This window comes from Falco rusticolus, chromosome 3 (genome assembly GCF_015220075.1).
Source record: "Falco rusticolus isolate bFalRus1 chromosome 3, bFalRus1.pri, whole genome shotgun sequence".
Classification (NCBI taxonomy): Eukaryota; Metazoa; Chordata; class Aves; order Falconiformes; family Falconidae; genus Falco; species Falco rusticolus.
The window spans coordinates 106527531-106547477 of record NC_051189.1 but is presented as its reverse complement, the minus strand read 5'-3'; the positions used below and the strand labels follow the sequence as shown (position 1 = coordinate 106547477).

General features: G+C 39.2%; 1 protein-coding gene across 11 annotated transcripts in view; it reads left to right on the top strand.

The window, feature by feature from the left end:
* The window catches only part of PLCH2 (phospholipase C eta 2), a 121732-nt gene that overhangs the window by 33754 nt on the left and 68031 nt on the right, over positions 1-19947 (top strand). The window contains exon 1 of one of the 11 annotated variants that reach the window (XM_037381441.1): positions 1952-2065. The exons of the other annotated variants lie outside the window; for them this stretch is intronic. Within the exon in view, the coding sequence (XP_037237338.1) occupies positions 2035-2065 (31 nt within the window). The 5' untranslated portion in view covers positions 1952-2034. Of the gene's footprint in view, positions 1-1951; positions 2066-19947 lie in introns of those variants that run through there. 11 annotated transcript variants of the gene reach the window in all.

The window sequence follows — 19947 nt, the reverse complement described above, 5'->3', positions numbered from 1 at the left end:
AAAACTTTTTTTCACTTTGTGCTTTTAAATATTTGAGTGTTGTTAAGTACTACATTGCACTGCACTATGTAATTGTGAAACAATAAGATAGATATAAATTAGAGGGTTTATATTTCATTTTGGCCATTTCCATAACAATTTGATTAGAACAGTTCTCTGAATAATACTCATTTAACCATGTGAAGGGCTAATATTCCAAAATTTAATGGAGAATTGAAACTGTGTAAACCACTCAGAAGGTATAGTTTGATTCCCCCCCCCCCCCCCCCCCCCCCCCCAGTCATAGGACATGGAACTATAGTCGGTGGATGAAATAATTTAATGCAATACTCTACCATTTGCCAGAACCACTGATATTTCCCTGAAGTAATAATCTTTTTCCCTCCCTGAAATGCTGGCTCCAGACAATTGGCTCAGTAAAGAAGACAACAAATGATTTTGCAGCAGTTTAGAGACCATCTTAATCCCCTTAATGCTGGTGTATCCCTTACCGATCCGGAAGGGGTGTGTAGGTTCCTAGTAGGCTAGCAGGGTTTGTGATTGGATCTAAGGAAGAAAAAACTTCAGCTTTGTGTCACAGTGAATAACTTTGTGCTTACATATGCAGATGTTTAGAATGTGCAGAGGAAGATAGTTCCAAGAAAGTGTCCTCCACACAACACAAATCTTTGTAATAGTGCAGATGCAGGAGCAGGGTTGCTTTCAAGATCAAGCTTCAAAGTCTAGAAATGGAGCTTAATGAAATCCCCAAATGATCATTTGTTAGAAGCACTGGCATTTAGACCCATGATTGTAGAACAGGTTTTGTTCTTACCATTTATTGGCAGAAATAAGGAATAGATGGACAACAAAGTACTGTTTGAAGGAGGGGAGGGAAGACTTGTTTGTGCTTAATCAAGGATGCTGTCCTCCAGAGGAAAATGGTTAGGAAAATCTAGGTCTTTTGACTCATTTTCCTCGTGCAGCTCTAAGTAAACATTTGAATTGGAGAAGCTTGACTGTGGGCAGGGACTAAAAAAGTTAAAACTTATGCTTTAGAGATGCAGATATCTACAGAGCATATAGTTCTCCCAGGAGAACATTAAACTTGTGAAAACCTTTGCAGTCTTGGTTGATTATACTGCACTGGCTGTGGGGTGGTGTTACTAGATTGTGTTTCTTTATTAGAACAGGTGATTGAGAGAAGTGGAGCAAGATCATCTGTTCTTACGTGATTGTAAATTCACTGCAAAGAAACAAACATTATTCTGTTCTGCTGCCTTGAAAACTTGTTTGGGGATGAAGGGGTGAAGGATCCACATCTTATTTTTCTAGAGATAGTGAATTTGTTCTTTGCAAATAATTTTGTTTGTTGTTTTGGATGTTCAGGGTTAGAGGTTTTAAATACTTCTACCTGAAGAACAAGCAAGCATTAGTGGGTGGAGAATAAATCTCTAATAGAGATCTCTAGAAGTTTTAGAAGCTGTTAGTGACTGGGGATCACAGCAAACTTAAAGTTCATAGGATTTGTGATCCTTAATCACTTGGCATGATTGAAAAGGGACACCTCATATGGTAGCAAGAAATCATGGCTGTGGTAGTGTCTGACTGCAGTTCCTTGTTAAGCAGTGGAAGAGAAAAGCAGAGGAAACCTTAAAAGAAGGAACATGAGCATTAAACAGCTGTCATAAAGAATTCCCTGTTGCCTTAGAGGAACAGACGTTTCAGTGTCAACTGACACTGGAACCCGGAAGGAGGTGTCAGTCAATGAAGAGTTAATTGTTCCAGCAAAAAGTAGTTTAGATAAAATCCTACCTCTTTTTTTTCTCCCCCGCTTCCTTGGGTGTTGTGTACAGTAAAGGAGCTTGTACCATCAGAAAACTGACAGTGATTCCTCAGTGACTGAGCTAATAAATGGGATGAAATTTAAACTGCCTTCTCACACAAACAGAAAGAGGGACTTGCAGAAGAGGGAGCAAGACGGAGGGGAAAATGCTGAGTATTTTTTCATTCTAACATAGACAGTTGAAAAAAAATTGTTATTTCTACAAGACAATGGATTTAGGAAGCCCATCGCAGAAGCACAGTAGGTGGTTTTATTCTTTTTACTCTATATGCTAGAATTTAGCTAGAGGATAAATTGTACTTATGCTTATGGGCACAGTTCTTTTTCAGTAGTACGCTGATTACATCACATTACTCTTCCTTTTTTCTCACTTGTTCAGAGATATTTATGTAGCTGTTTGACCATGTTTGTTCAGAAGATAGTATTTTTTTAGACCTTATCAGTGCACTGTCGTTCCAAAAGCTTTTCTATCGGTAAGCAAGCATGTTTTATTAATTGTGGCCATAGTATCTAGATAAATACAAGACTGTTAAGTAAATGAAAATCCATTCCGCTTACTGTAAATGAAATAGGCACTGCTTCAGGGAAATGGTAATGCTGAAGATAGAGGAATTCATAGTTCCCTGACAAATTTGTTTACTTCAGAGCAGTTTCAGCTGTAGACGTTACATTTCAGTGTACCTTGCAAACTTCACTGATGGAGGAAATGAAGGCTGGTTATTTGAGGGACTACACCACAGTGCCAAACTCACACATCATTTCTTAGTGTCATTAATCATTTATATCTGGAATAGAATCATCTCTCTGCTAACTGCTACACAGTTCTGATGTTCCTGCATTCTCTCAGTGATTATAAGCTGCCTTCTCTCTTGCAGATTAAGCTGATCGGTTTTGATTGTGCAGTCACTCTTTGGTTGTTGTGCATAATTCATTAAAGCCATTAACATGTTCAGATCTCAAAATTTATTCTCCAGTGTTGTGTGTGTTCTGTGGTTCTTTATCTGCATATGTCAGTTGCATGTTTTATGACAAAGCATATTTGTATAGAGGATGATGTTACATGTATCTTTGTTCTGTTTGAGGATAAAGCTATCGCATCTTCAATAATGGTTGTAACACTTGAGGTATCCTGTGTGATGAGCCATTTTGAGCAGATAATTAGTCAAGTAAATGACTGACAAGCAAATTACAGCTAACACATGGAATGCAATCTAACTATTAAAAGCACCTGCAGGCATTTGGGTGCTGCGCAAGCCAGGTCCTCAGAAAATCTTACAAGGGGAGATAACAGTTTATTCAAAGCTTTATTGAACAGCCACTTAACTATCTTTCAGGGTGTAGCGCTACCTGCTTGTTTTTCCTGTGCCCACAGAAACAGTGACCTTAAGGATATTCCTCCAGCGGAACAGTTACATTCTTTCATTTTTCTTTTCTCCTTTGGCTTTATATAACTTCCCCACTCTTCTAGCATGCAGTTGCCACAGAACTATTGAGATGCTTATGATTTAATCCTCCACTGGAAGAGCTTTTTTTTAATAGTGCAAGTACCAGATGTTAGGTTCAAGCTTCTTACAGACAGGTAGGGTAGGGATAAAGTCTGTATTCTCTGCATATCATGGCCATGATGTCCTGTAAATATAATTTTGATATTGGAGTGACTTGCCCATCATCATTTGCCAGCATCACCAGAGAGTGTGTGCTGGGTTCTTTATGTCTGGTTTAGAACATGATTTTCTTTCCTTCTATGAATTCAGGTGACTTGGCTGAAATTGTGCTGTGTGCAGTTTGCTGTTTACTTCTCAGTAAAAGTTGCTGACTTCAAGTAACATCCAAGCTGTGCAGGTTTCTCACTTTGATAAGAACAAAGTTTGAGGCAATAATAAAAGTTAGAAGTGTGATGGAGTTGTGAAGGTCCCATGCTACATTTTTGTTGTGAAACATGCAGCATAATTAGATACTTTAGGGATAAGAGACAATGCAGTGACAGACTGTTGCATTAATTTTTATAATGGAGAAATAAATATTATACCTGTCCTCAGCACCCAAACAGGTGATGTTTATGCTGTCGGATGAGATGCACCAAGAAAGTAAGGAGGATTTGGCAATTACCTGGAATACAGCCTGCATTGGCACAGTTTTTTATGTCTGAGACTTGTGGATTGTGCACTGAATTCTTGTCCTCTTCTGCACAGTGAAATAGTTAAAGGTATATTTCCAGTTTCAGCGAAGATTTGAACAGCCTGTAGATGTGCCATTCTGTTTCTTTTCCTCCCCTGACAGTGGCTGCACTCTTCAGGGCTAATTCAAAGCCTGCCAAATTGGATGTGAGAGCTTTTCTTCCTGTGGTGTAAAGTTAGGTGTGAGTCAGCAGCGTGTCGCTGTAACGGCGCTTCTGCCAGCCTTCGCAGGGTATCCAGGTGGTTGAGGGAGGTGATTATTTCCTCCTGAGCATCACTTCTGAGGCCCCATCAAACACTGTTTCCAGTTTTGGTTCCTCAACACATGGGTGATGTTTCCAACTTGAGACTCAGACAGTGCTTGATTAGATATTATGGGTCTGGAGCATATGATGTACAAGAGGATGAGGGAACTGGGCATGACTAGCTTGGAGAAGAGAAGCAAAGGTGTGTGTGTGTGTAATCATGGTTTTCCGTTGCTAATAGAGACTTAGAGGGCGAATCCTGACTCTCCTCAGAGGCATACGGTGAAAAGGCAAGAAGCAAAGGTCACAGGTTGCCACAAGGGAAACTTGAACATGGCAGGGGTGGGTACGATGGGTGGTTGTGTGATTAAGTGATTGTGATTAAGACAAAGTACTGTACCAAGTTACCTGAAGAGGCTGTGGAATCTCCATTTTGGAAGACTTTCAAAAGTCAACAGAGCAAGTACAGAGCAACCTTATGCAAATCTGAAGCTGCTTTCATGTTTAGCCTGCCAGTATGCCTCTATTTTATGACTTCTTGTTTTTAAATTATATTAGGAGTAGTGGCTATTCAGCAGATTTTCTGCTACATCTCTACTAAGCGATGTGATTTTTATCAACAGATGCAACCTATAGTGTCTCAAGTTTCCTTGCTCTTCCCTCTAGTCTGGGAAAATGCAGCTCCCAGAACGTGTCTCAGGAAATTGCGTTATGAAATTTACAGATATGTTGCTGAGGAGCTAGGGCATCAGGTATACATGTCATTGATGTAATTGTAACAAAAAAACACAAGCTAGACTTTTTTTTTAATATATAGGATCATGCTGCAAGCATTTCAGAATAACTGGTCATCTTGTCAGTGCCATCGAGAAGCCATCTGCAGCTTTGGTTTCTGTCAGTTACATAATAGTATAAAGCAGTTTTTTCCTTCCCTTTGAGATGTAGTAAGGCTTGCTTTATTATTCTACAAATATTTGTATACAGTGGCTAAATAAGGCACACCAGCAGGTTTAACATGATTTATTTGGTTTTGTTTGGGGTTTTTTTCAGCATGTCAAGGTCGTATTTTCAAAACCAGGCAGGCCCAGCAGTAATATGGAAACTTTCATGGTTACCTTGTTTTCTTCTGGAACTGATGCTAGACGTGCATGGTTTGTAAGCCCTCCTGTCTGCTAATATATTGCACCTTCAGGAAGAGGATTTAACATGATCCTTTTTGGTTTTGCTTTTGTCTGACAAGATGCTTACAGGTGGGAGGCAGTCTCCCTTCAGTGCATTCCCATGTCTCTCTTGGAGGGAAACCAATTCCTTCAGTAGAAGTCTTTCCTCTGCTGTGGACTGTAAGGCTTGATAAGTTAACTTTTCTAAGGATTCTTAGAGGAAGGCATTTTACAAGGAAAAATCTTGAATGCTAGCATCGTGGGAGATGTGAATTTATTATATAATGATCTCTAATAAGCTAAAGGCATGGGACTGCTGAAAATGTATAGCAGACTCAACACGCACATGGGAAATGTTACAGTGGAAGTGTCCTTAAATCAAATCATTATTCTGTTGCATCATATTTTATGGAGAAAGACTGGTGAAAAAGTTGAAATAACTACTCTGAGATGAAATAGTCAAATGTGGATTTTTATATCAATGGCCCTTATGGAACTTTTGTCAATGAAGTTTTTGGAGAGGATGCGTTCTTCCTGCTCCAGGGCCATCTGTACCTGTTAGGAGTTTGGAATTGTGGTGCATTGGTTTTGTCGTCACAAACTTTTAAAAGGTATGTTCAGCTTGCTTGGTATAAATCAGGAGATTGTCTGCATCTGAAGAAAAGGGCAGAATATTAAGATAATGACTGCAGTCAATGGACTTAAAGACTGACTTGCTGCATCCATACATATAATGAAGCTTTTATGCATCCATGGCATGAAACTAAAAGTAGTGCTGTCAAGCTCAACCAACTTACATGGATGAAGAAGGAAAAACTGCTTATCTATGCAATATTGGGAGGGAATTCAGCATGCCAGCTAATGATCAGTTATCTTTAGTAATGCATCTAAGATTGTCTAAAACAAGTACCTCCAGATAGTACTGGATACTTTGACTCCTTGGGTACAAAGTGTAATCAGATAAGGCATCTGAGGATGAAACTAATTCCCCTTTCCTTCTTTTCACGCCACTGGGATGCTTCCTTCATCCTTTGATCTTAGGCATATTTTGGTTTATTGAAAATTAATTAAAACTTTGGTCTAACAAGCTTTAATTGGATGCTCCAGGAACATACCTTGGTTGTCTTATGTGGAGGTACAGCCTAATGCAACATGGTAATTCCCTTTTTCCCCTTTTCAAAGGTATTGTTTTGACATACAGTTTTGCAGATGTATTTTGATGCAGATTCTTTTTGCCTGAAGCAGCAGTATGGTCTCTGCATGACAAACTATGAATTATTTGCACATGTGTTCATAAATTTGCCTCATAATGAACTAAGAGTAACAAAGATCTTACTAGGTGTAGCTGTGTGGCTGTGGTTTGATTAGGTGAATACTATCAAGGCATGTCACTTGTCTTTTTTTCTAATTTTCTGTCATTCTAAGCTTATTATAAGCTTAGAAACTTCCTTGAGCAGCCCTACACCTTTTGTTTTATTTGCAGGCTTTGTATTTTCAAATTACATCAGTTCTCTTGAACCTGAACACTGTCTTTTTTTAGTGGGAATTAACTGCTAATGTATTTCTGGTGAAAACTGTCAATTCGTTTGCGACCTTCTGTCCCGGTTCGGACTGATACAAGAGAGTGAAGACCTATGATAGCTGAGTGCTTCCAGCAAGTTTTTCATTTGAGTCTTTATTCTTGCCTTGCATTTCTGGGCAACCTTTCATGCCGTGCCCCTGCTGCTTAGTGATTCATGTTCATAAGAGGTTGGTTCTAACCCTTTTAAAAAATAAAACCCAGCTGGGGTCAAACCTGATAGTAAAGCTTTGATGCTTGCTGCTGTAGCACATGACTAAAAGTTTAGTCCCCCATGGTCCTCCCCCTTCAGAGGACTCTCTTCATTTATTCATACGTTACTTAGCTGATGATTTGAATAACAGATGTGTATGGGGGGGCATTCATAATTTATTACCAGGAATGAACAAGCCGTGGCCTGTGGACAGTGAGGACAGACTAAATTCACTGGGTTTTGGGGGCAGGCATTTCCTTTAACAAAAGAGTAGGGTTTTTTCATGCATTGGAGCCATTGGTCACTTTTAAGCTCAGCTTTAGGTAGCAAAGGCTGCTCCCAGGAATTTAAGGGCTGTACCTGACAGGTCAGAGCAAACATACATGAAGTGGATACAGGGTATCACTGAGAACAGGGAAGCTCCTGCATGCAGGGTGTTTTGTTTGGTGCTCAGGCTGCCTAGTAAGACAAACAGAATTCTGGGCTTTCGTTTAATTAGTTGAAAATAGCTAAAAGGGGTGACAGTGGTTTTTATTTAGCAGTGATATGTAGAGATTTTGCTGCAAGTTCCAGTGTTAAGCTATGAATTACAGCATCTCTGTGATATTTGTAGGACAGCCCTAATGCTTAGGATGTGACAAAACCTAAACTGCCATCTGTTGAACCCTCTTATTGGCTCTGTTGGATTTTGGTTCAGGCTTATGTAGACTGTTCTGTCTCCAGTCAGGAAATACTTGAGAAGGCCATCTTTTGTTAACTTCAAGACTCAAAACAGGTCCAGATGAATTTTATAGTAAACATCTAAAGTAGACATGGCTCTGTATTTGTAACTTGTATGAAATTACTTACTTGGGATCTATCGAGTATCACCAAATGTGAAATATTTTGTAAAATTGATTTTTTTGTTCGTTTTTTTTAGTCAGATTAAAAATACAAAAGTATTTCACAAACTGTTCAAATAAACCTGTTTCTTCAGTTTTGGAACAGTGTGCAGATTTCTTGGTTGTTTTGAAACCTCTCATCTCATTTAAGGTTTATATAGTGTATATATTACTTATATATACACTATGTATTACATATACTTCGTGTGTAGTGTAAGTTACTATGTCACATGCTTTTTAAGTCACTACCTATTTTGATGAAACAAAACATTTTGATCAAAAATACATGTATTATTTTGGGCACTTCCCTTTATAGAAATCATGAAAGAAAACCTTCCCAGTTCTTTTTAGAGTTCTCTGCTGAAACACTGTCCACTGATGTTTCTGATATCTGAAAGAAGTGGTGCAAGATGATCTCAGCGAAGATAGTTGTTACAAGACATGAACTGAGACTTTTAACAGGAGTAGAATAAATATAATTGCTAAAAAAGAATGGGGGGTGGTGGGGGTTTTGAAACAAAAACTTCCAGTCCCATATTTTTTAAATCTGTCTGTGCTAGCCTGCATTTGTTTCATGGCTGAGTCTTTGGTTCCTTTCAGGAGGTATGACTTTGGCACACTTCTTGGTTCTTGGAAAGGAACTTCAGTTTCATTCCTGAGTTTCTTCCATTTCTAACTTAAAGCCCATCTGTGAAAAAGCAACATTCTGAGTTAAGATTTTTGGAACACAGGTCTATTTCTGCTTCTGATATTTTTGTATAGAGCAAATAGTACTGGTAGCACGAGTATGATTGACAGGAGCTGAGGCACAGCTGGTTCCTCTAGTGCTGGGTTTTATTAATTAATAAGAAAGATCAAAATATTGTCACTCTTAATTGTGTTTTCGTGACAGTGTGCGTGTATGTTAAAAACATGTCATTGTGTAATTCTACTTTGGAATTAGAATTACTACAGTAATGTACACATTGCCTATGTGGTACAGCAGCTTCTATCATGAATGTTTGCCTTTTAAAGGCTGAAGGAGACAACACATTCTCTGAGCAGGGCATTACCTGGTACCTGAGGACCAAAAAACCACAGCTGCGGGTAGAAAACCACACTGAATAGGGAATTGCAGTCCTCATAATGCCATACCGACAGCACGGCGGGAGTGACCTGTAAAAAGGAATGAGTCTGTGACTTCATAGACAAGCTCATGTGGAAGATGTTATGGAGCTGCTTATGGATGACAGGGCAAATGAATGCAATTACTTTATAAAATAAAATGGACTTGGTATTCTGTGGTAATAGTCTCTGACTGACAGCTGGGAGCCGGGGGGTGGTGGTGGAAGAGAAGGTGAACTAGCTTTCTGATATGAAACAGAGCTTAAGACTTCAGCTGTGTAACACAGTTTAAATTCCACATCTCTCTGCATCTTGCAGAGAAACCTAATTTTTTAAATCTCCACAGGCTTCTCAGAGACAGAAGATGCTAATTTTAGAAATGTGGCAGCTCGTCTTCTTCCCCACCCCCTTCCATTTGCTGCCAGAATGCTTAACAATGCAGTAAACAAGCTGTAGAAAAAAGGGGAATAACCTCAAGAGCTGACAGTGTTGGCCTTTGTCAATGGCATTTTTGGGGGAAGGGCTTGCCCCCCTGCCTTGTGGGTCCAGAGTTTGAAACTAATTTAAAAATAGAAGAGTAACAGTTGAACTGACAGGAGAAAGTATTTAAAGGTGTAGTAATCAGGGCTAGCAGTCTCCTTTCACTGACCTGATTAATTCTGCACCAGTACTCAGGATAGTCTAAATTAAACCGTTGCATAAGAGGAGTGCTTGGAAGTAACAAAAAAAGCCCTAAATTTTCAAGTAGGACTTGGAGATCTTATTTTGGGCGCTCATCTATACAGTGAGAATTGCACTCTTCTCCCCATAGTATCTCCTTAGGGATTTAATATATATTATGAAACGTGAAGTACACTGGAATAACTTCTGTTTTGAAATGCCTTTTTACTGTGCAAAAAGATGTGTTACTTCATCTTAGTAAATATCCAGGGTCCAAATTAGTGCAGTTTAGTGAACTATAATTTCCACACTCTGTACAGATTTCCTTGTGTAGCTGCACCTTTATCCTCTGCTTCAATCTTGTGTGCAAAAACAGAGTTTGGAAAATGTTTATCCAAAATCAAATCTGTTAGCGGTGCAACTATCTAAATATAAGGCCTTATAGTGCAAACTGTTTTGTTCTCATTTTGGTAGCAGGTAGACTGACCTGGGTGTGTTGGCTAGAATTTTCATGATGAAGCTTTTTATTTAAGAATTTTCAGTGCAAAGTACCCCAAGTTCCCTTTAGGCTTACAAATGCCCAACACTTTTGGAACTCTGTTTCATCATAATTGCTCCTTGGGCACTTGAAGTTTTGTGTACATAAATGAAAAGGCTGTAGGAAATTGTTTAAAATTAAGCATTCATTGTTACTTCAGAGTATCTGCATGACCAAAGGTATTCTGTTAGACCTGCACAAAACGCACGTGTTTTCTGTTTAGAAAATTTGCTATTTTTAAAGTAGGAAATGCGAGGCAGTGAAGTGTTCATTACATTCAGAACACGTGTATAATAAATCTGCTTAAATTTAACATGCATCATAATTTCAAACACCCTGGAGTGCCTGAAAAGTTTAACAAAGCATGAATGCCTCATCTTAATGCTTATACAGAGCAGCACATTTAACTTTTTCAATTTATTTGGAACAATGGAGCAGAGTGCAACACAGCTGCTTTTTATATATGCAAACATATGTTGTCTTCTATTACTAATTAGTAATTGAGACCACCTCACTATGCATTTTTCAGCCCATCATGGCTCAACTGTCTGAAAACTGTCTTTCTTCAGAAGTTCAAGTTAGAGTTGTGACTGAATTACAAGTTTTGATGTTGTGGAGAGACAGGTTCAGGACAGGTTTCACCTCCAAATGCTACTTACTACACATGTTTTGTCATATATGCTCTGTCTGCTCTTTTCTGAAAAATGAGAAGATTAACTTGTTTCTTTGTTCCATTCCTGTCTGGGTATCTTGTCCCCAGCACAAAACAAAGATGCAGTTTATCATGAAGTGTGTTACTACTTGTTTATAAGGACAATCCATGCAGCTCTGGCAGCCACGATTCTCTTGTGATTGTGGTTGTTTTCCACCTGTATCCACAGCTCTGATAGTGCTGACACCAGCTTCTTAGAGGAAACTAAGCTTTGCAGACAACAGGCTGTAGGGTAGAAAGTATGGCAAAAGCAGTAACACGAACGAACACAGAAGGGAGCTGTAAGCATCGTCCCTTCAACTACCAACAGAAGAAAAATGGAAGAAAGGAGTTGTGTTGAGCTGCATTTGAGCAAGAATTTCAATGCATTTCTATTTTTAAGGGGAGAAAAAAGATTCTGTGGAGAAACAAAGGGATCTGAGGTAATTTAGGGTTAATCTCTGAGCTGTGTCTCTGTTGCTTGGATGCATCTGTAATAACCAGGCCTGTGTTCTAGTAGCTGAGATGTAGCCCCTCGCTTGGGGAGTTTAAAAACTAAGTGAAAAAGACAGGGAGAGTATTGGAAGGTAGAACAACAGTCACCAAGAAGGGAAATGATCCTTAGGTTGGTAGCTGAATGAGGAATTAAGGCTGATGTCCTGTTCAGTGCTATATATACTCGCACTCCCTTTCACAGCAGAGTAGAATGTGTGGAAGATCAGTCCTTGCAGATACATGTATTTTTCCATGAACTGTTTCTGAGACTGCGGTTTCTACTTGATATTGAATACAGTCCTATCCTTCAAGTAAATGGGAAGTAGATGCCTCTTTGGTTCTGAAAATTAGGTACTTACATACGTGTCTATGGGCATAAACATCTCTTAAAACTGGTAGAGAGTAATTAAGCGGCTTATGATGTTCCTCAGGAAGACTGTGACAGAACGAGAATTTGACCACCCATCTCTCCTAAGTCTGAGGTTGAAGCTGAATGAACGGCATATACATCTTGTTACTGAGAAATGTTCTTCCCTTCCCCTCGTTCCTCCCACTGGCAAAAAGGTTCTTCAAAGAGGGACGATATAACTCCAGATCCTAAGAATGACTTTTAGAAAGGCTTGGTGGCTTCTGATCTTAACTAGTAGAGGCGTCAAAATCTCTCTGGTTGATTCATTCTAATAAAATACTACTTGATGTCAGGAGGGCACTAGTGATTCTTTACAGGTGTTAACAGTGGGAGTGTTCCTGCTTGTGTACTGCAGCTTGACTATGTAACTTCGGTAGGGACTGCCTCTTTGTGGGTGAATAAAAATATTTAGCTTCCCTTTTTTCCCCATAAGTACAGACTGTATGAATATCACAGTGCAGGGTTGTACTTCAAACACAAACCTCTCAGTACACCTTTAAGATCTGCCTTCCCTTAGCTGTCTGATTCCTGAAGGCAGATAGATGTTTGCCTGAGAACTCTCTTTGTACAGACTTAATACATTTTGGAAACAGCTATGGCTGGAGGCGAGGCATCTGCATAGCCACATAGTCACTCTCAAGATTGTTTTTTACTGTTGAATATGGGTTGGTTGTAGTTTGTTAGATATTTAATGATATTACAGTGAGAGCAATTGTACAGCAAGATAAAACACAACATTTGACTTTTCAGTTATAAAACCTGAAGTGACAAATAGGAGCAGCAAGCCAAGGGATTTGTATATTTTGCTTTTAATGATCTTAAAATAAGCAGCATGCATTCCAGCAGCAAACACCCTAAGCCTTGTATCTGTTGATCTGCAGCTGTCACTGGAGCAGCTGTAGATTTTATCTCCTGCAGACTATGTAAGCTACTTACCAAAGTGTTTTTGCTTAAGCAAGGTGGCCTAGATGATAGTCTTTCTCTCATTTCCAGATTCTTAGTCAGATGTTTGAAAATGTGTTGGGAGCTTGTTTGTAAAACGCCACAGGAAATAGAAACGCCGCATAAAGTCTTATGATATATGTGTTGCTGGAGTTGTAACTCTATGGAGCACTCATTGAAGTGGTTGAGAATTTACTAGTACTAGTTCAGTGTGGTACTTGGTTCAGCTTTAGTTCTTAAGGCTTTCTAAGACCCCAAGGTCTATTTGAAACTGTCTTTCTCTTATTTCTTTATTGCCTTTCCCCTTTCCCCCTTCTTGGCTAGACATAAGCATCTTCTAACCTTGCTAAATACAGATTTTCATGGGAAAACATGGGTTCCTTGAAAACTTTGAATGGCCAAGATGATTTATGGGTCTTTGAAGGAAATATGCCAACAAAGCATTTAAGTTCTTCCAGTCTCTGAATTAGAAAAGGAGTTAAGACTGAAATAATAAAGGTTGTATATGTTGTTTATTCAGAGTTGCTGTGGTGAAAAAGATCAGGTTAAACCAGCTCAGTTAAAACAGCTTTCTCAGTGTTCTCTTGCCTTCTAGTCTTCAACAGAAATTTTGCTTGTTGGACTTTGAAATGTAGAAATACAATACATTTTAAAGAGCAGTAAGCCCACCATAGCTACTGTTGAAAGGAGTGAGCTTTGCTGTCAGTATCAATTATGGGAAGATTGTGCATTCAGTTAGTAGTTCATTTTCTTGTCTGGAAACAACAGCTATTTGCTAGCCCACAGAATATTGCATCAGTAAACTGTATTTCTACCTAAACTCCACTGTTGTGGATGGTTACAATCTAATGTCGATTATTAGAATAACGCTAAGCTAGAGGTTATTTTTTCTCTATTGTGAAAACCTCCTTTACTCATAGGGTTTCTATGCTGCTAGCTTCTCACATTTATAATACTTCTCCTTTCCCATCTCAGCACCTGATCTCTCCTGGCCGATGCTGTCTTTTGCTTTCTGTGTTTCCTATTCCTTCGCAGGTTGCCGTTGCCAGCCCAGCAGTGGGGGTTCCGGGAGGCTGCTGGACACTGAATGCTTGCTGTAACAGTATCATTTTGCTAGTGAAACCGGTTGATAATCCAGGATTTTACTAGTGACCTAAAGTTAAATTTAAAAGCTGCTTTGTGGCCTGCAGTAAACAACATGGGTTTTAGAAAGATTAGTTTTGACATCAGCTAGTATAATGAAGAAAATACACTTGCAGCAGGAATTGCTAAAAATTGCTTTTATTCAGTCCTTAATTGACAGAGGGGCAAGCTGTGTTCCCAGATCAGCAGAACAAGGAGCTGATACATATTTTCTTACAAGCCCATCTCATAATGAGTCTAAAACATTAGAATCGCTTCAGTAATAAAGATACCGGAGCTCAGGAAACCCCAAACAGCTTCAAGTGAATGCTTGTACCTTAGAAGAAAAAGAATTGTAAGTAGATTGCAAAATACCAAAATGTTGACATAAAGCCACTGCAGCTGTTATGGTGACATAAAGTATTGTTGCTTCACCTTAAAAGTTGGTGGTACAAGTCAAAGTCAGTAAATATACTTTGTGTCTAGGCTAGTGGAATTCCATAACAGAATCTGCTGTTGTGCCTAGTGGAGGCTGAGTAGGCACAGTTCACTTAGGCCACTATAAACTGGAAGCTATAACTGCAAAAGAGAAAGAAGGGTTTGTTTGCTGTGATGAAATGGGAATGAGGAGATACGTATTCAACTTTCTGCTCCCTCAATTCTAAATGAATCATTTAGAACTTGTAGCAGAGCCCATTCTCAGAAAATCCTGTTGGCTTCAGGGATCTTTGGGCAAGAGATGTAGTCTTTGTGGGTCTTTCTTACTCCGTTTATAAAAAGAGAATTGTGAAACATTCCTAAGGCTTTGGAGTTTTCAGTGGTGTTTGATGAAACTTTTACATGTCACATTAGATCTGGGTGTAGCAGAACACTACAGAGAGAGTGCTAAGGCAGAACAGCTGGTAAAAATATGTAGAACAGCATAGTTCCTGCTTCCTAAGCTACTAAATCTGTGATTCTCTGAGGTTATGCAGTCTCCTTCTCTGGAGACATTAAAAATCCACCTGGATGTGACTCTACAAGCAGCTGTAGGAGAACCAACTTTAACAGGGGCTTGAACCAGATGATCTCCAGAGGTCCCTTCCAACCCTGACCACTCTGTGATTCTGTAAATGCTGCAGTTAAGGCTGGAGTGCTTCTCAGAATGTTATCTAATTCACTGTATAATGAGAGTAGCCTGGAATTTGATTAATTTTTTTATTTCTCATCTGTAGAAAGCATCTGCAGAAAAGAGATAGCAGGGACTGAACGTAATCAAAGTGAATTTTGTTTTCCGGTTAAATATCATGTTTGTGGAATTTTCCCTTCATCTTTCCTACTGCTTCCAGAAGTTAGTTATAATATCACTATTATTTCAGCATTTGAGGTTCAAAAGAGAAATCTATTTTCTGAAGTTTCAATGCATGTTAAACATGCAATTAACATAATATATCAAGGTACAAAATGGAAGAATCCTGACAGTGGCCTGTCAGTGACTGAGTTGCTGTGGTGAGCAGAGGCTTAAAGTCTTTTTGTGTATTTGGAGTAGGAGAGAAGGCTCTCAGAAGCCAAAGAAGCAGTTGTTTACCTCCATTTTTATAAATGGACTGGTGAGCCCCAGAGAAATGAAAAGAATTGCAGAGGATTTCTATAGCAGACACAAAAAATTAACTGTTAAGTTCTAATTCCTGTCCTGCTGTCATACACACATGACAGTAAGTAAGCCTGTAGGCACTGGGCGTGTGAATGAATGACATTAGCGTTGTTCATCTACCTTAAAAAAAGGAAAAGATAATGGACAGCACACAGTACTACAACATCTTATTTTATTATACAAAAGATCACAAAACATACTAATGCAAAGCATCATGTTGTTATTTGTAGCACATTCAATGCCAGAAAAATGTCAGTGCGTTTTACCCTCGAGTTGAAAACAGAAAAGGTATTACCTTGCAAGCTGTGATAGTTTTGATAGGAACCTTCGAGTAAATTGTCGTTTTGGTTGAACAGACTGTTGGTGTTTGGTTTTATCCCACAAAGGTAGTTTTATTGTGAGAAATCTATCTTGTACACAGCATCCTGGGCTTCTTTACCTTCTCGCTGCAGAAAGCACATGTAAAGGCGTCAAGTGGACCTGAGGAGTGTTTACAATTACAAAGAAAGAGGAAACTGTATCTGCACTAGATTGTGCAACCCCATGGAATCATCAGATGCAGGCTGGAAATTTATCATTTTACTGGATGTTGTTGAATTTGCTGTCAACTGAGTAGTAAATGTATGGAAGGATCCTATAGTTGCTGATCTGATTGTGCTAGTCTTGGTAACTGTCTGAAAACATTTGGCAATAAAACCTTAATTTGAAATTTCCCAACTCTTATGCTAAAAGAATGGTGATTTTGTTCTATGTCTAGCCACCTGCTGTTTTCTCCTGTGATAAAGTACATTGGTAACTATGGGAACAAAAACTTAAGAACAGACACCCACATGTGTTGAAGTTGATTTATAGAAGGTCTTGAAGTGATGCCATGAATTGTGAGATACGGAACTATCTGGCATGGAGTTTGATGACTTTCAGTGAGAGCTAAGTATTCCATTTTCATAAATTATTTAGAATGTCCTTGGCATTGTGGATATTACATTCTTCATTTAGTCTTAACTGCAGTATAACAGTCTTGTGCTGCATTTCTCAGTTGCCTTTATTTCCAGAAGTCGAAACAAAGCTCCTCCATGGGCTGGACAGTAATGTCTGTTATTTCTATCAAGAAATAGGGCTTAGGATGTGATAGTATGTGTCAGCATTACCTCTGGAATCTCAGGATGAAGGATGCATGTGCAGGTGAATATATCACCAAACCATAATGTAGCCTTATATAGTGTGTAACACTGTCACAAGAGAAAGCCTTGGTTGTTAGTTAAAGCTGAGGTAGTTCTAGAGCAACAGCGTGAAGTGCTCGATTCCTTTCCCAAATGCTAGCCAGGATGGTAGCCAGAGTGGAAGTGCTGTGGCTGTGTAGTAGAGATCTGTGATAGACTTGTGTCCTATGTGGATTGGGGATCTGTAGTTGCCAGTGAGTCACAACCATGTGATGAAGTTGCATCCAAACAAAGGTTATGGATGCTATTAAAGGTTGCTGTGTTTTACAGGTGAGAGCAGTAGTGCATCAGACAGAATGCTGTGCTCTTCAGCCTTGGCTGAACAGAAGCAAGTTCAGATCTTTGTCACATAATGGTTTAGCTGTTTCAAGTAGAAGTGTTAGCTGGTCAGTAGCATTACATTGTGCATAGTTGGAAAAGTAGGAATTGAGAGAATTCTTGTCCCCTCTTAGGACTTAAATCTTTGTGATGCGATAGCACCACACCACAAATCACTCTTCTGCTCTGGTTAGTAGGACTAGATAGCTGGGAATGGAGGATGAGGAAATTAGGGCCTGCTGTGCTTTGTCTATTGTGGAACTGACAGTGGTGTAGATTTGTTCCATGCTAGCATTGTGCTTTCCAAATTGGAGTGCCAGTGACCTTTCCCTGTCACGTATGCACTTCTGGGTGTGATTCTGAGTCCATGAAAGCCAGATAAAAAACTGTCATTGATTTCAAGAGTCAGTGGATTGGCTTTTCATGTAGAAATCCTCTCTGATTTAGACTAAGTTTTACTGCAAGCGAGAGCATCTTCTAGTTGTAAAATGCTTTGGTGTCTATGATAGCACGATCTGTTTTCTTTACTTCAGAAAACGTGCATGTATTGTGAATGCATTCAAGTGTTTATCTGATGCTTGTACTGTGACCCTGTTTTAACTGCATAGCAAAAAACTCCCAGAGAAATAAAATATTTCATGAAATTGGTATGATACTGTACCAAAATACTGATTCTGAATCTATCAGTCTCAGATGTGAGTAGCTAACCTTTTTTTAAATAAGCAAACCCTGAAAAAGCAACAAGCTTTGATCAATTTGATTGGCTGATCAGTGATAGCTGATCAATAGTAGCTGTTATCTTTTAATTTGCTCTGTCTCTTGATAATGTTGTAAGGAATAGATAGTGTTGAATGGGAGATTTGGCCCTAGGCGGTGTTTTGAGCCTAGCCTGTAGTGTGAAGGTTTCCTGCCCCTGTATTCCCCAGACCTGTTGTCTTTAAGAGACACCTGGGCCTCTGCACTTGCCCTGCTTCTCCCTTTACAATGCAAGACAGCGATACTTGCTGGTAACCTGTACTTGCCTACAGGAATTAACAGTGGCACAGAAATGCTGGTTACTTTTAGGATAAACCTGAAACATTCTCTTAAATGCATTGCCTGATGTAGTTGTCACTGTTAAGGGAAGGGGCTTGTTGGCCCTGAGAGTCCAAGATTTATTTCAGGATAGACAAAAATGCAATCTGGAAAGTCATTTTATAAACAGGCTTTCTTGGTAACAGTAGTCTGGATGTAAAAATAAGAGGTCTCTTTCATTGTTGTGTCTGTTACTAATTTCTTCTCTTTCTGAAGTTCCAGGGCAACATATGCATAGTTTTACACAGGTAGGAGTCAATACAGAGGAAGGAAAAGATAAACCCCCTGGAGTCAGTTTTCCTCAACTGCTCCTGAACTGGGTTGCTCAGGAGGTGATATCTCAGTGGACACAGCTAGTGTTGAAAATGAGAAAGCAAATAGGATGTTGTTTTGCTGAAAATAGACTTTTGCCAAATTCTGGAACCATTCCTTAGTTGGGAAGGACAATGGAATTAATGCCAAAATGAAAATTGTAGCGGTTTCTGTCAGATCTTGCAGATCTGTCTGGAATCCTGACTGATACCTAAAATGCAAAAATGATACAGAATGAAAACAGCAGGACAATCCGACTGTAACAACAGGCAACTATGAATGAGACTCAACATTTCCAGTTTGGAAAGACTGAATGGGGTGGGAGAAGGGTAACTGTAAGCTCTGCACACACCTCACATACTTAAGTATGTTGAGATTGAAACGAGGTGCTACAAGGCACTGGAGGAATGTCAAACAGCACAAATGGGTTGCCTTGAGTCACAGCAGTTGAAGTGGGCAGAGGATCAAGAACAATGCCCGCTAAATCTGGGGGGTGAACGCCTGCTGGGTTCTACTGCAGATAAGCCATGTTTTTTGAGCAGGATGCTGTTATCCTTGTTATCCTGCTCCCTGCGTCAGTTTTCCTTTTCTAAAGGAGAGAATAATTTTTCCCTTCATTTAGCAGTCCTGTTTATTTAGATCTGAAGTTCTCCGAGGCACAAATTGTCTTATCCTATGTATTTCAGTGGCATGTAGGACAAGCAGGAACTATTCCTAGTTGGAACTTTTAGGCAGCATCATCATATAAAGATGCTGAAATTCTCTGGCATTTAGACAGACCTCAAAGGTCTGCATCTGCCTTCTTGTGTGTTGTGTTTTGAGACATATCATACAATAGTGTGCATTGTTTGCTAGCAATTTTTCATTAGTTCTGCATTAATATTGCCTTGCTAGTTAAAAAGGAGGGAAATACATGGTCTTTGCCAAGAAAAGAAATCAGAAGTCCAAAGAGAACTAACAGCTTGCCTGCTTTTATCAGTAACCATAGACTTGCTTTTTCAACTTAAGCAACTATGGGAGCATACCTTAACAATACATAGGATGCTGTGCAGACACAGGAGAGACATTAAAATAAAAAAGAGGGGTTTTTTCCTTCTTAAATGAAGTGGCACCTCATTGATGTTTGTTGCCAACTGAATTAAATACATCCCAGAGGAATTAAATACATCCCAGAGGAATTAAAAGTGAGTTATCTTTTTGACTTATTTCCTAATATCCACAAGTTTTTCCTTCAGTTCTTTACCAAAGGAGTGAAGCAAAATACATCCATATATCCTATCTGAGGGGGGGGAAGCAAAGAGTTAATAAACGATTATCCCAGGTGGCTGAACACTTGAGTTGCAGTGAACGGCTGGGTAACATTCATTGA